This window comes from Lepisosteus oculatus, chromosome 7 (genome assembly GCF_040954835.1).
Source record: "Lepisosteus oculatus isolate fLepOcu1 chromosome 7, fLepOcu1.hap2, whole genome shotgun sequence".
NCBI classification, from domain to species: domain Eukaryota; kingdom Metazoa; phylum Chordata; class Actinopteri; order Semionotiformes; family Lepisosteidae; genus Lepisosteus; species Lepisosteus oculatus.
In genome coordinates, this window is record NC_090702.1 from 17,239,171 (window position 1) to 17,253,829 (window position 14,659).

Here is a 14,659-nt window from a genome sequence, read left to right on the forward strand (position 1 = left end):
TAAGGGCAGGGACATCCCTGTTTCTGAACATGCATCAGATGACTTTGGAGTTTAAAATTTCCAAAAAGGACTTTGTGTTTTTTCCATCATCATTACAGAAGGCTTTGTCATCCTAAATCTGTCATTTTTAAACCATTCACTTTTGAATGGAAAGACACAAATGCAGTAGCACAAGTACTAAGATACTTCAAAGTTAGTTGTACAGTTAGCCGAAAAAAATCATTTTAAGTGACTTAAAAATAAAACAGTTACTTAATTGTGAAATGTGGATCTCACCATTTCTGTTTCTCTTTACTCAATCATGCTGTTGACCCTTAGCTCTCCTATTCACAACACATTTTTCTGTGGCACACCTTTGCTGTTTCTTTTTGAGCAACATTAATAGAATTCACCTCTTCCTTACCAACTGATCCACATACTGTAGCTGCTAGTCCAAGCCCTGGTGCTGTCCAAACTAGACTATTATTGCTCCTTCACCTGCTGGTCTGGAAGAGGGAGAATGGAGAAGAGGTACACAGTTAATTAATTCTTTGCACCCTTGCTGCTCAGTTGTGGAAAATAATCAGACTTTTGGTACCAGCTCAAGACTTCCCTGTTTAGACAGTATATGTAATCTCCTGTTCAGAGAAGACACTATGCATGAAAGCAGGCTATCTTCATTGATACACATGGAAACAGTGTCCACACAGTCTGTACAGTATGCTTTTTCATTTTGTCTATCACAGCAATTGCATTTTGTTTTCCGTTTTTTTGTGTAAATTTAATAAATGTATTGTACAAGGGCATGTACTGTAAATTTCATATGTATGGTTAAAACCATACAGTACATGGTGCTAGTAGTTGTAATAATTATGATCTATTTTGAAGGTTATAAACAACTTTTCATGTTGCAAAGATTTTCTTAAAAGAAATCTAGTTTTGTGTGAAACACTTTAAACTGATCTGTAAACATAAAACTTGATCTTGAATAAAACTGAACCTTTTATATTTTTTACCATGTTATGAGAATGTAAACAAAAACAAAATTATCTTTCTTCTTTCTTAGTATTGTAAAAATAGAGTAAAATATGCATTTCATATTGCTCAGAGGTGCTCCTTTATACAATATGTATATACTTCTGGGAGTATGTATATCTGGAAGGGAATACATTCAAATGGCATTTAAACAGATATCTAAATCTTCATACTTACCCTAACACTTGAACTGACAATCCCTTAAAGCATTAAAAATTAAGTAGCTTTAATGCCTTTGTAAGTAGTAGTTATTAGTAGCTTTAATTGTAAGTGTGCATTTGGCATTACTAAACATGTTACTATACAAGTATGTGAATTTAGCATATAAAATACATTTTCCAAAATAGGACTTTGTTAAAATTAATTTCTTTGTGGCATTTTCTAAAGATGAAAACCCATACTGGTTTGAGTTAGAAGGTTCAACTGTTAGGATTACTTAACTTATTGCATGTGGGTGTACAGAAACAAATATTGGAGGGTAACCTATTTACGTAGATTTTTTTTCTTGAAATTTTTTGTTTTGTACTTTGATTTAAATTGATTTTTTTTAATTGAGATGCTTAAATTGAATAATGACTGAATTATAACCATGACATGATTATTATTAAGAGTTGGATTAGTACCATTTTTTCTGTAAAACAAAAGGCTTTAACATACTATTCAGTGGATGAAAAGAATTTAGGAATTGTTTGAAAAAATGTACAAAATGTTTATCTGTGGATTAAATTCAAGTCTGTCGTAAGATTATAGCATCAGCTACAGTTTCATAACCTGCAACAGCAAAGCTGTCTTTAATTACAGTGGTTCTTGTCCCTCCAGATAAATAGACAAGAATCCAGGGTTATCTCAAACAGATGACCTTGGGAGAGGTACCTGTAGTAGTACTGAAATTCCTTGCTGTTGTGTGGCTCTAAAAGTCCTTCAAAGAATGGGCATGAAAGCAAATGGCTTTAGGCTAATTTTCCCAGGCGATCACAACACCTGGACTACTGCTGTTAAATGACTCCAGTCCTCCCAAAACAATCATAAAAGAAAAGGCTTTATGCTCCTTTCCCCAGGGGATTGTACCACCTAAAAAATAAAACACTGCTGTCAAATGGACGTTCCCCCTAAATATGTTGAAAAACCTTGGAACTGGTCAGGGTAGTGGTTTAACTTCCATTCATGTGTAGATTGACTTATTGTGTTTCCTGTTCAGAATGTTACATAGTTGAATGCATTGAATTTAATATAAAGGTATTTCAGCCACTGCTGGCAGTTCTTATCAGCTCTCCAAACCTGGGACGTGGTTCCTGCCTGTGTTTTCTGAGCTATCAGGTATTACCATTGCCATGCTCTTCAATACACATGTAGAGTCTCCTGAGTGCTCTTCTACTTCAGATTTCTTTGCTGCTTTGGATTCCTTTGGGTGTACTCAGCATGTCAACTTCCCAACTCATGGTCACACCCATACTTCAAACATTTCCAATCTAAAAACATTTAAATTAAGAATTTCTGACCTTAAGACTCGGCTTCCACATTATTAATAGTTAATGGAATTGAGTTTATGCGACTATTTTGGTAGAAGAAATAACAAAAACATCACTTGAGTTAATTTTGACATGAGAAAAATTGTGATACAATTATTTATAGTCAAACAAGCAAGGTTCCACAGAGGTTCCTGCAGCAGAACCTTGACTTGAGAACAATCCTATTTTCACTATCAATAAAAGGCTCAGACAAAATGGTAGGTTTGTTTAGCCACACTTTACAGAATATTATGACCCAACCGTGTAATTTTGACACAATAAGATACTATTCATATTATTAATAATCACCTTCTGTGTTCGTCTTTTGTGTCCATGTCTACTACACATACTTCAGCTTTCACTGGTTTGAATTATTGCACATTTACAGCTGTGTATACTACTCATTTCACAACATTGTCAAATAGTGAGAGGCCTGTGCTCTTTGTCCATTTACTCTCCTCATTTATAAATCTTTGAAATCTGGTCTTGTATCTGCAAGCTTAAAATGTATTGCCATCATACCTATATGAGATAAACCTTTCCAGAGAGTAAAGTATTTCATTAATGCTGTCTTATTTCCAATTAGCTGTCTTGAAAAAATTCTAGAGCAAGCAGTAGTAGTTTAATATCAGTTGGATATCTTGGAACGAATGAGCAGTTTTAACCTTTACGGTCTTAGATTTTAGACAAAAGACACAGTACTGAATGACACTTGTTACATTTAATGATTTGCATATGTTACTTATATTCTTCTCCTTATGGACTTATATGCAGCTGTGGTTATTGTCTTAAAATATAACATTTTAGTTAATTCCATGGAAATCTATGTAGAGATTTATGTTACTTGCCTTCATCGGTTTGGTTCCTATTTGACTTATCCAAATCTTCTATGTTTTAATCTGGTGATGCCTTAAGTAATGCAGTTAAGTAATGTTCTATAGGATTCTGTGCTGTAACTTGTTAAATCAGGTACTATTATTGCTCTGGTTTCTGCCCTTTACAGCATCCAATCTGATGTTAAGATATGGAGGCAGCATAACATTCTGAAAGTAAACAGTATTAAAACTAAGGTCATGCTTATTGGCTCTGTAACACACCCTTGTGTAGAGTGTCATAAACCAGAATTTTCATGGGCAGATCCAGATAAAACAGACCCACAAAATAGGCATAGGTTAAAGAGTGCTTTTTATGTACTTTGTGAGGCAAAATAAATGACAAAACAAACAAAAGCTCAAAAATCTTTTCTTTGAGCTTCTAACTAGAATTCATGAGCCTTCTTGATAAGCTCAGCTGGGTAGGTAAGCTACTTACTGGCTCCAAACTTTAAGTCCTTGAGAGTCTTCCAAAACTCATGTGTCCAAAACTCAAATTTCTCAGTTCCACCAGTTGGTTAGTTGGTCCAAATCTGACCAACCCTGTAAGCCCCAGTTTCCTAATTTTTAAACTCTTACCTAACCAATTGGTGTACAGCTTTCTGTGGGAACCTACTGCCCTCTCACAGGCAGCAGTGCAAAGTTTAGGACTTTAGTGTTGTTGTTGATAATGCTGAAATTAATCCCTTGACAAAAATCTAGAAACTTTGGTTTTATTTTTTAGGATTTCATAACACAATAAATCTTATACTCTTGTAGTCAAATTGTAATAGTGTAGAGTTGGTCCATAGAACATCACAGCTTGCAGTAAAGAATATTAAATGAAACTCTAACTAAGAGTGAACGGTTTTAATTTTTAATTGTCTTGAAGAAAATGTTATAGTTGTTTCTTTTTTAAACTTGTTATTTAAAATCAGAATGCTAAAATTAAAAACATCTAAGGATAAGAAAATAAATGTCAGAAAAAAATATGCTGATCACAAGTATTCCACAAGAAACTGACAACTACACCCAGATTTTTTGGCTTATAAAAATATAACAGGATTTCATTAAGGACTTTGATTTTGCCATTCTAGGGCATTTGTTTTCTATCTTTAAATTTCTCCAGTGTAGTTTTGGCCTAGTGCTCGGATTGTCATGCTAAAAGGTCAGTTTTGTTCCAAACCGTAGAAAGGTTTTCATCCAAGATTTGCAAGTACTTTGCTTAATCTCTGATCAGTCCTGTCTCAACAAGCTTCCTTTGATTCATCCTAGAGAACTTGGAAACAAAACTATAACATAATGTTACTAAATCCTTGCTTGACACTAGGGGTGGCATTGATTGAGTGATGTGCTATATTGATTTTGCGGCAGATAAAACACTTTTAATTAAAAAAAAATATTATTTTTTTTATCTGAAAAAAAAATAAACATTTGCCACTTGCTTGCTGTATGATTGTAGTGAATGCAAAACTCTGGGCCACAATATGTAACCCAGAGACAACATACAGTATCACCAGACTAGGAGTGCACACACTGGACCAGGCTCATCCCTTCAATAAATGGACAGGCTTCCCCTTTAATCCTTTAAGAGAAAAGCATATGCCCCTTGTGCACCTTACATGACCTAACCCTCAGCACCCAATTTCCAACTATAATCAGCACTACTCAACAACCCTACTGAGATATCCATATTAATTCCAAGAATACACAGTAGACACAAACTGCTAAATTCACTCTGGATCCATCATTCATGAACTAAATCCACTCCCTAACCAATAAAAGACTTGCAAGCTTCTTCCATCAACTCTTCAATCCTTCAAACTATATCTAGAAAATAGGAAGGCAGGCTAGCAGCTGATGTTAAAGCACAGCAGCAAACACCTAACTTTCTGTGCTATCCTAACTCTCTCCCTAACTTTAGGAACTTAGACATAGCCTCTTGTCTGCTATAGCTGACTGCTTTTATACCCTAATTACCGATCCTGTGAAATGTTCAAAAAGCCAGTCACATTAACTCCTTTTTCACCTCCGCAATTTCATTCCACAGCATACTAATCAGCCCATTAAGTCAGGTGTTTCCAATATAATTCCAGCAGGAGGAGGCTGGCACCATCACAGACTTACTGTAAATACTCTGTTACAGAGTACAGGACTTTCAGATGGGGTTTTCCATTTGTGCATACAGGCCAATTTTTACATTGTTGGCTCAAACACATTTTCTCCCTTCTGTGCTGTTGCACACTTTAGCTTTTTCAATTAACTTAATTAACTTTGGCTTCACCATTTTCTCTTTGACCAGCTGCTCAGTCTGAGGGGCAGCAAGTCCTGCATTAATGAACTGGTGGAATGATATACATTCCACTTCTTTGCAACCGGGTATTCAAAAAGGGATATTCATTGTTTTGAGAAATACCTTTCTCCTGGTTTTCTGAATTGAATCCCTTGTTGTTTTGAAACCTTCATGTTGAATCCTTCCTTGAACGGAGGTCCTTATGGACACATTTACATATATTGTAGAATCATGTATGGCTTATTACTGTATGGTACTTTTACCGAAATTAATTTAAGTTTAAATACTAGTACAACCATGGCTTTTTCAGTTTTCTTTCATATTAATTATGTATTTACGTTTTTCTTTTGATTTTTGCTAGTGTGAGATTGTGTATATAATGAATATTAATTGCTACTTTAAAGTGCCATGATTACAAGCTTTAAATCTACTGTGAAAACTGTGCTAGGGTCCAAATATTATTTTAATGCACATTGTATACAGTATTAAAAAAATAATCTTGGTTTTTAATACCATGATTTTTTATTTTTTCCTTCTCACAAATTTAGATAAACAAACATCCGATGAATCAGGAGTCAAAGACAAGATGCAGTTCCTTTACTTACTTATTACTATTCCATTATGTGGTCTTGTACTTCTGGCCATGTGGAAGGTAAGGTGGAGTTCTTATGAGTATATAAAAAATTGTTCAAACCACACATGTTTTTCAAATATTTAATTATAAGAGGTTAATGTTTATACCACAAAAGGTATATATACACAAATATATACAACATATAGTTTATAAATCCAATGCATTATTACTATAGCATGTAACGTTTCAATCCAATATGTTGTTTTCTGTCCTGACAGGTAAGAAGCAGAAGAAGAAGGAGTTTTCCAGGAAATATATCAAATGGTAGACTACAAAGGGAAGAGGAGGTGGACAGCACATCTGAAGAAATGTAATACATAATTGAGATACATAATTATTGTCAATTTTCAAATATAAGCAAAATGTAGCTCTTGGTACTTAAATGTACTGCCAACTACTACGAAGTTTGCTTTTAATTGCCAGCCAGATTAACTGTTAATTTAAGGTTTTTATAAATGAAGAACATGCATTTATATTGGCATAGAATGCAGCATTATTTACACCATACTATGTCCCACTCATCTCCAGACTCACTTAACGTGACTTATAACCTCATGACTCATTTTGTGATCTTTCAACCTCTGTACAGTCTTGCTGTTCGAAGGATTGGCTGTATACTGTAGTTTGACCATCTTAAAAGCATTGCAAGTTGTAACACACACAAGGGGAATCCAGTAGCTTTTCAGGATATATTATCCATAGTGGGCATGTAAGATTTTTAAGATTCTGACATTAAAAAACGTCTTTAGGTGTCCGTCAGTGTCCAGTAGAAGATTAAATCCTTAAATTTTGAGAACACGACATGTTATGACATGGATTTCTGTGCTCCGAAGTGCTGAAAGATCAGAATTTGAAAAATGTTACAAATGAGAGGAAGCCTTTTTGCCTACCAGGCATATTAGGTTCAGTATTCTATAGCCCATAGCCTGTTCTGTGCACAAAGTCCCCCAAGTATGAAATCCTCTTGAACTCCTCCCTTAAATGGAAAATTTGAGCAGTCAATCAACCTTAACCCCCAGGCTAGAAGGAAATCAGAGGTTCTGGTGAAAGTCCATGCAAGCATGGGAAAACAAAGCTTTAGGTACTGTATGCCTGAAATGTAGTCCATAGTGAAGCCTGAATGACGTGCACTAAAGAGCTTAGCCTGCTCTCCAACAAGGACTTTTTGTGGACCTTTTTGTCCACAATTCTTTTAAGATTTTTTTTAAAGCCACACTCAAGAAACACACATTTTGTTTTACGGAACAATGCATTCAAACTGTTACCCATGATATAGTACAGTACATGTTTGTTCTCACCATACCAAAGGGATTACTTGAGTGCTCTCAAGCATTACCAAATAGTCCAGACCCCTCAAATTGTACTAATATCTTATTTCTCATGCTTTTTTATATTTGTAGAGAAAAACTGAAGACCATTCAGGTGTAATACTTATAATCTTGTTCAGCTGTGGTGAGTAAATGTTTTACATTCCTATTTTGTTGAAAAATTAAGGAAATTCCAAACCACTAATAGCAAAAGACAATTTAGAGCATCAGTAAGCTTTATCAGTAAGGAAGAGTAATACTTATTAAATTAACTTTAAAAAGTTATCTTAAAAATCTGATTCATGATAAATACAATTAAAGTTTAAAATATGTGTTTTTTGTAGTGCAGATATTGACCAAGGTTAGCTTGTTTCAGTCAACAAAGTTTCTGAATATTTGTTAGGGCATTCCCCTAATACATTTAGAAACATTCCCCCTGTGATATTTCAGGTGATCTGCCCTAATGGCAGTTCACTGTAGTAATGTTCTGATAGGATTTCCACAGTTCACTATCATTTTCCTGTGACTTGAGTGCAGATTGTCTCTGGTTTCTCATGGGTTCATTATACTTTACTAAGGTGAAGTTAGGAATTCCATCATAAATGTGTTTAAGGAATGTTTACAATGGAACACCATAGATAATGAAACTACAAGAAATCACAAGAAATGCATTGCAGGTTATTGTATAGGAAAACCACTGTAAAAGTGCAAAAATTTAACACACTAAAATTTTAAATATATTTTTGCAAACATTGTCTTACAGTAGACTCATAGTTGTGGTACTACATTCCACAAATGACAAAAAAGTAAAGAAGGAGTCAAATGACATACAGTACAACTGTTTTGAATTATTTTCCATCTGTTATTTAAACTTTGGAAAGTGTTTATTCAGTATAGTTATAAAGTATATGTACATATACTCTTCAAGAACAGCATTTCATTGATTACATTAACTAATTCATGTTTAAAAAATGGGAATTGCTTTCATTTGTAATTACAATATTGTGAAAACAATATCTACAATTACTCTTGTAAATTAATCTAGGCAAAATGCACAATTTAGCACTGCTTATGACATTGTGCCCACATCTCAGAAGGTACATGCTGAGAGATAAATCTGTTTTCCCTGCTCTCTTCAGATTGCAGGTTTTATGCAGCTGTTCTTGCAAAGCTGTTCATTTGGACACATTTCTAAATCTTCTTGAAGTGAAGGACAAATGTTGGCTTCTTGTGTTCTCCAAGATTAACATGAACCCTCAAGATGGTGAAGCTACGCTTGAGATGACTGTTCTTTCCCAGGAGCACTGCCAAAACAGAGACCAAAGTCTGTTTTTTTCATGAACAGAAACATTAACCTGAAAGTGACAGATTAAAGGATTTACCTGCCTTCCCTGGTACGTTATCTGCAAACCCAGAGTGTGACACCAGCTGTACTCATCTATGCATCTGCTCTGCCTTAAACATACCGATTAATGTGCAGGTGAGGATTTTCAAACAGGACTGCATTATTCCGAAAAACACTGAAACACGAAAAGGATGTAATCTGCTGATTCAATATGGTTTAAAGGAAGTTTTATCAAAGAGAATATGTGTATTTTTGTATTTTTATTGGATGAATGCTTGGCAGAGTTTGTGAGAAATGTTAACCAGCAAAAACTGCCAAGATCAATATAATTTGCACTTTTAAGTTTACATGGTGTTGGGACTATTTTCTCACCCCCCCATTTATCCCCCCTCCATTTGGATAAACTCACCCACAAATGATCACTACCTCCATTGATGGATCTTTTTTTTCTGATTTTGACAAAACTTGTGTTAATGGCAAACTGATGAACAGAGATAATCACTCCTAAGATATTATGAGGTTCATACTCACATTGCGATAGTTGTTTTTTTATCCTCATGTAATTTTGAATTCATACTAACATAGCACAGCACAAATACTGTTGCAACAGTGGTGATCAGAATACATGTACTACAGTAAAATATTTATGGAGAAATATAGCTATCTGTGTTTTTGAGACCGTAGCAATCATTGTATACATTGTTTATATGAAAAAATTCAGTTAACAATACCCAGACAAACCTGTTTTTTTCCCATTAGATGCAAATATGAAAATTTAGAACTTTTTCACTTCCTTTTTGAAAATAAGTGGGAAAACATGGATGAAGTAACCATAGCATAAAGGAACGAAACAAAGTATGCAGTAGGTAAATGATAGTATTTAACACTACCTTCTTTAAATATTCTGATTTTTGTCTCTATTCATTGTGAAGCTTGTATAAAAATTGATTGCCTAGCCAAATTCATTGTAGTCCTTGCAAGAAGCACCAAGGCAAAGTTAGGAATTACGTTAGGGCTGCTATGAAAGCTTCATCTGTAAATTACAGTTCCTTTATACATATACAGTAAGTGAAGCTAATAGAAGTAATACTGCTTTCCAAGCCTAAATTTCTTAAATATGAATAATATCCTACTGTCATCAAGCTTACCCTTGTTATTTATTTTAATATGTTCCCTATAATAAGTACCTTTATTACTTATTATAGTAATAAAGGAGCAGAGCGGTGGCTCTGTGGCTAAGGATCTGCGCCTGTGGCTGGAAGGTTGCTGGTTAAAAGTCCGCAGCCGGCAGAGGAATTCTACTCCGTTGGGCCCCTGAGCAAGGCCCTTAACCCCAGCTGCTCCAGGGGCACTGTACAATGGCTGACCCTGCACTCTGACCCCAAGCTTCTCTCTGTCTGTGTGTCTAATGGAGAGCAAGTTGGGGTATGTGAAAAGAGAAATTCCTAATGCAAGCAATTGTATATGGCTAATAAAGTTATCTCTTATCTCTTACCTGTTTATTGTAAATGTTTATATTGCATTTCTTAACAAATTAGTATAGGCTTAGCTGATTGCAATGTTTCCTAACAAATGTACCACCCAAAAAGCATTTGTGTTTGCACAAAATTGCTGTAGACTTACTAAACTGTGATATTTTCAGAACTCCTGCCATCATTTATTTAAAAAATGTAGTAGCCAGTGACAGTACAAACTACAAAGATGTAAATTTGAAGTGTCATATAAAAATGTATTTGTGGATTACAACAAAAGTATTTTTCAAGGCATATTTCTCTAACTAAACTGAACCCCCTGTACGTTTTAAAGTAATTTTTGTAATTTACTTGAAAATAGGCAATAATTAAGATTCAGATAAGTTAGAAACTGAATTTCTGACCAAGAGCTAAAAAATACTTGTAAGTGACAGCCTCTGTAAGAAGGTAATAAGGTTATTAAATCAAAATATTAATTATTAGTAATATATACTGAGAATCATTAAAAACACAACAGCTTTTAATGCTCAATACTTTTTTTTGCATAATTCTTTAGTCACAGGAAGGATAAGTCATGTCATCTTTTAACAAAATACTATAGATTTATTATTCAGGGTCCATTTTTTCCATGCTACTGTTTTAAATTGAATGTCATAATAGAAATGCAAATCTTTTCTTTTTATTGTTGTCTACAAAAACAAAATAGACATTAGATTCACAGTAATAATTAATCCCATGCAATGGTGGAGTCACATCTATACTGTACAATCAGGCTCATGTTGTGTTAAGGTTTACATTTAAGATGAACTTCATTCCATAATATTCCAAATATGAGTAGGACGATATGTAAAAACATAGTGGATAATCAACAAATTTCAGATGGATGGCAAAGTCCTTGTTTTAAAAAATTAAACTAAATTGGTGAATCACTTAAAATAGGAAATTATATAAGCTTGTCAAAATGGTCTAAATTGTATTGACATATTCCAGTGTCAGACTATTCCAGTGAGCCTTTTCTGACTTGTGGAGTATTCACATGTTCTGAGGATGTAAAAGGCACTATTTTTGCCCTCCTAGGGAGGAATACATACTCATATGAATTATGATCTATTTTTGACTGAACTCAGATGTTCAGATGTCCAGATATAGAACTGTCATTGTAAGTCCTTAGCTTCAACCTTATATAAAAAGCCTTAAAAAGGAATTTTGTAAACTATTAAGTATAGAATTGTAAGGGGGATATTATAAACCTACTGGAAATAACTACTGAAGAAATATTTAAGTGAATTGCTTGACTCATATTCATATTCTTTGGATTCTTCATGTTCTTTGTTTTATTTTCCACAAAAAAACTTCGTATGTGAACCCAGGTGAATTTTTATTTGTTTGGGGGAAATTTAAACTGGTTATCTTGCAGTTCATAGTTTAATTACCTGCAAAAAATTATTTGTATTCTTTATAGTCCAAATTGTATTTCTTCAGTACATAAAAATTAAAAAATTCCCATGATGTTAGCTGAAAACATCTCTGTTACACATTTAACTTGAAGTTTGCTTGATTAATTTTAAGGATTTTAGACATATATTACTTGTCTAAAAAGTTTAGATGCTGTAGGCAAAAGTAAACTTTTTTTAAAATAACTTTTTGAATTCACACTTTTTTTATAAGTGGATCAGTTCAATGTTTGCTGAATATGAAATGTTGTTGCATTTGGGAACTTTTTTAAAGAAATATCACATTTCAAATAAATAAGATCACATTCATTTGATATAGATACTGTATGTAACTAAAAGGTGAACCTGGTATTTTTGCTGATTTCAACCTTTCTTGTAAGTAGCTTGTGTGTCTTTTCCCTGTTGCATATGTTTCATTTGGGTGCTCTGTTTTTTTACCACAATCCAAAAACATACTGTACTGGTAGGTTAATTGGCTTCTGGGAAAATTGCCCTGGTGTGTGTGCACGTCTGTGTGTGTGTCTGTTTGCCCTACAATGGTTACCTGCCTTGCACCTGTTGCTGGCATAGGCTCCAGTTCCCCCATGACCCTGAATTGGAAAGAGCAGTTAAAAAAACAAATGGATGGAAGACGACCTCTCTTCTTTCCTTACTCCCTGGGTATGGGAGAAAAATAAATTATAACATACTAAAATAAAGAATAAAATAATTCACTTTTTACAACAGAAGTAAAGGAATAAACACTGAAATGAATATAAACGCATTTCTCCTTGATGTTAGTCAAAATGTTATCCTAATTGAGGATAAATATCCCAACATCATTTACATTTCTGTTCACTCAATAGGCAGCTGCCAAAAAAATGGGATTGTTGATTGTACTGAAGGGATTAATCTGGGCTTTAAATAAGAAGAATGGCATTGTGGTGAAATTAATATTGTCTTACGAATCCCATGTGGATATGTCCCTGTTGATTGCATCATATATAAATAAAAGAATGTTATGTATTTTTTTCAAAACAGACACTGGAATTTGTGCATGGAAACTTCTCTTCCAGGCAGTCTACTTTTATGATAATGCATTCATAACAGTAAAATAATTTGTGTCTATCTGTCAAGCAGTTTATCACAAGGTCAGCTTTTTCAAAGTAGGAAATAAATATATTCATTGTATTAATTTACAGTTTAATGTTTTTATTTCAATGATTTTTCTACAAAACCTCTTATCCAGTGTAACTTTAGTTTATGTTAATTGCCTGTACTTAAATGTCTGCCAAAAACACAAGCTCATTTTGATCCGATGTTGTCATTCCTTATTTCCCTTGCTTTTTCCTTCATATTATTTATTACATTTCCTGGCAATGTGATATTTTGACCATTTCTTTTGGGCATAACTATTTTAAACATACTTTAACTGTTTCTCTATTGTGTAATAAACCTGATTTAGCAGTAAAAAAGATTTTCGTAATAATTACACCATTTTGTAGGCAATACAACTGTGACATTAAGGGTATTTGGGTCAAAAAAGTATGTTTTGAAAACATGTGTGGTTTGGATATAATTGACATTGTATTTATCATTCAAATGAATTTTGTTCTTAAATACCATATTGGTGGACCTATAAGTCTGAGTGAATGTAATGTTAAGGATGAAAACTTTTTGGTGTGGTAAGTTTCTATGAATTACAATTATAAGCATTTATTTTTTATTTTTTTGTGCTTCAGCACACATTTATTTTGTTTTTCACTGTAACTCCTTTGTTTTTCTATCATATAATTCAGTAGTGCATAACAAATAGGCTACAAAAATGTTTTGAAACTTGTGAATCCCAGCTCAACTGATAATGATGCAGTTGATAGGGCTGTGTCTACTTTATTCCAGCACCCAGTCAGGTTATAGTTTGATGTTGCCAGATGTGGCAACTGTTTAAGAAAAAAGAAAGAATGTTTTATAGTAAACTTTAGAAGTTTGAAGGTTTTACATATTGTATGAAAGTTCTGAGTTCAAGCAGTTTTAAGCTGTCTAAGCAATTATTGGTGGCATCCCCTAGAATTTAGGGTATTGCTCCACAGAAGAAATCAATGTTGTTTATGTACAGTTACATAAATAATACATAATACAGTTGTTTATTGGAACTCAAGCAGGCAGAAACATCATTCTGTACAGAGAAAAAGATTTTCAATGGTTTTAACTTGACATTTTAACACATACAAACTATCTAAAACAAAAGGCTACCAGTTAGGAGGTTAGTTTGGGTGCCAAAACAGTAAAGTAAACTGTAGCCCAGTGGATGTCTGGGTAGCAGCTCATTCTGTATTTTTGTAATAATATAAATATATATATAAAATAAAAGTTTATCTACTTTTGTCTTTGTTTGAATTTTGTGAACATTCTGGTTGCACAAGAGGCAGAAACAATTCTACACCATTCAGTCTATTTTCCACTACCATCTGTGCCTTAAAGTTATTACATTCTGTACCTTCCTAGCCTATTTTTTGTAAAAAGCTTTACAGTAGTTCATGCTGGTGTTCATGCAACTTATGATTGACAAAATCTGTTGATGCTGTCTTAAAAAAAATCTTTGCAGGTAGCCTGCATTTAGACAAAGATTTGTATCAAATATTTGAAATAAGGATTGCATTGCTACATTAGACACACAGAAATTTTCAAGCACAAGAAAATACAGAAGGGGATCAATGGAAGCAGGAAATTTAGTCTTGTTTGTGGTTTATAGATCTAGGGATCCCATTTAGTTATTTCCAATAGGCATTAGATTGAAGGAGT

The 14,659-nt window shown here is 33.7% G+C and overlaps 1 protein-coding gene across 2 annotated transcripts in view; it reads left to right on the forward strand.

Annotated features, from left to right (window-relative positions):
- The window catches only part of kitlga (kit ligand a), a 40,409-nt gene extending 26,168 nt beyond the window's left edge, over positions 1–14,241 (forward strand). For both annotated transcript variants that reach the window (XM_015352740.2, XM_015352741.2), the window contains exons 7-10: positions 6,215–6,318; positions 6,519–6,610; positions 7,701–7,752; positions 8,747–14,241. In XM_015352740.2, coding sequence (XP_015208226.1) covers positions 6,215–6,318; positions 6,519–6,610; positions 7,701–7,728 — 224 coding nt within the window. In that variant the 3' untranslated portion in view covers positions 7,729–7,752; positions 8,747–14,241. The remainder of the gene's footprint in view (positions 1–6,214; positions 6,319–6,518; positions 6,611–7,700; positions 7,753–8,746) is intronic.
- Positions 14,242–14,659: the final 418 nt, after the last annotated feature.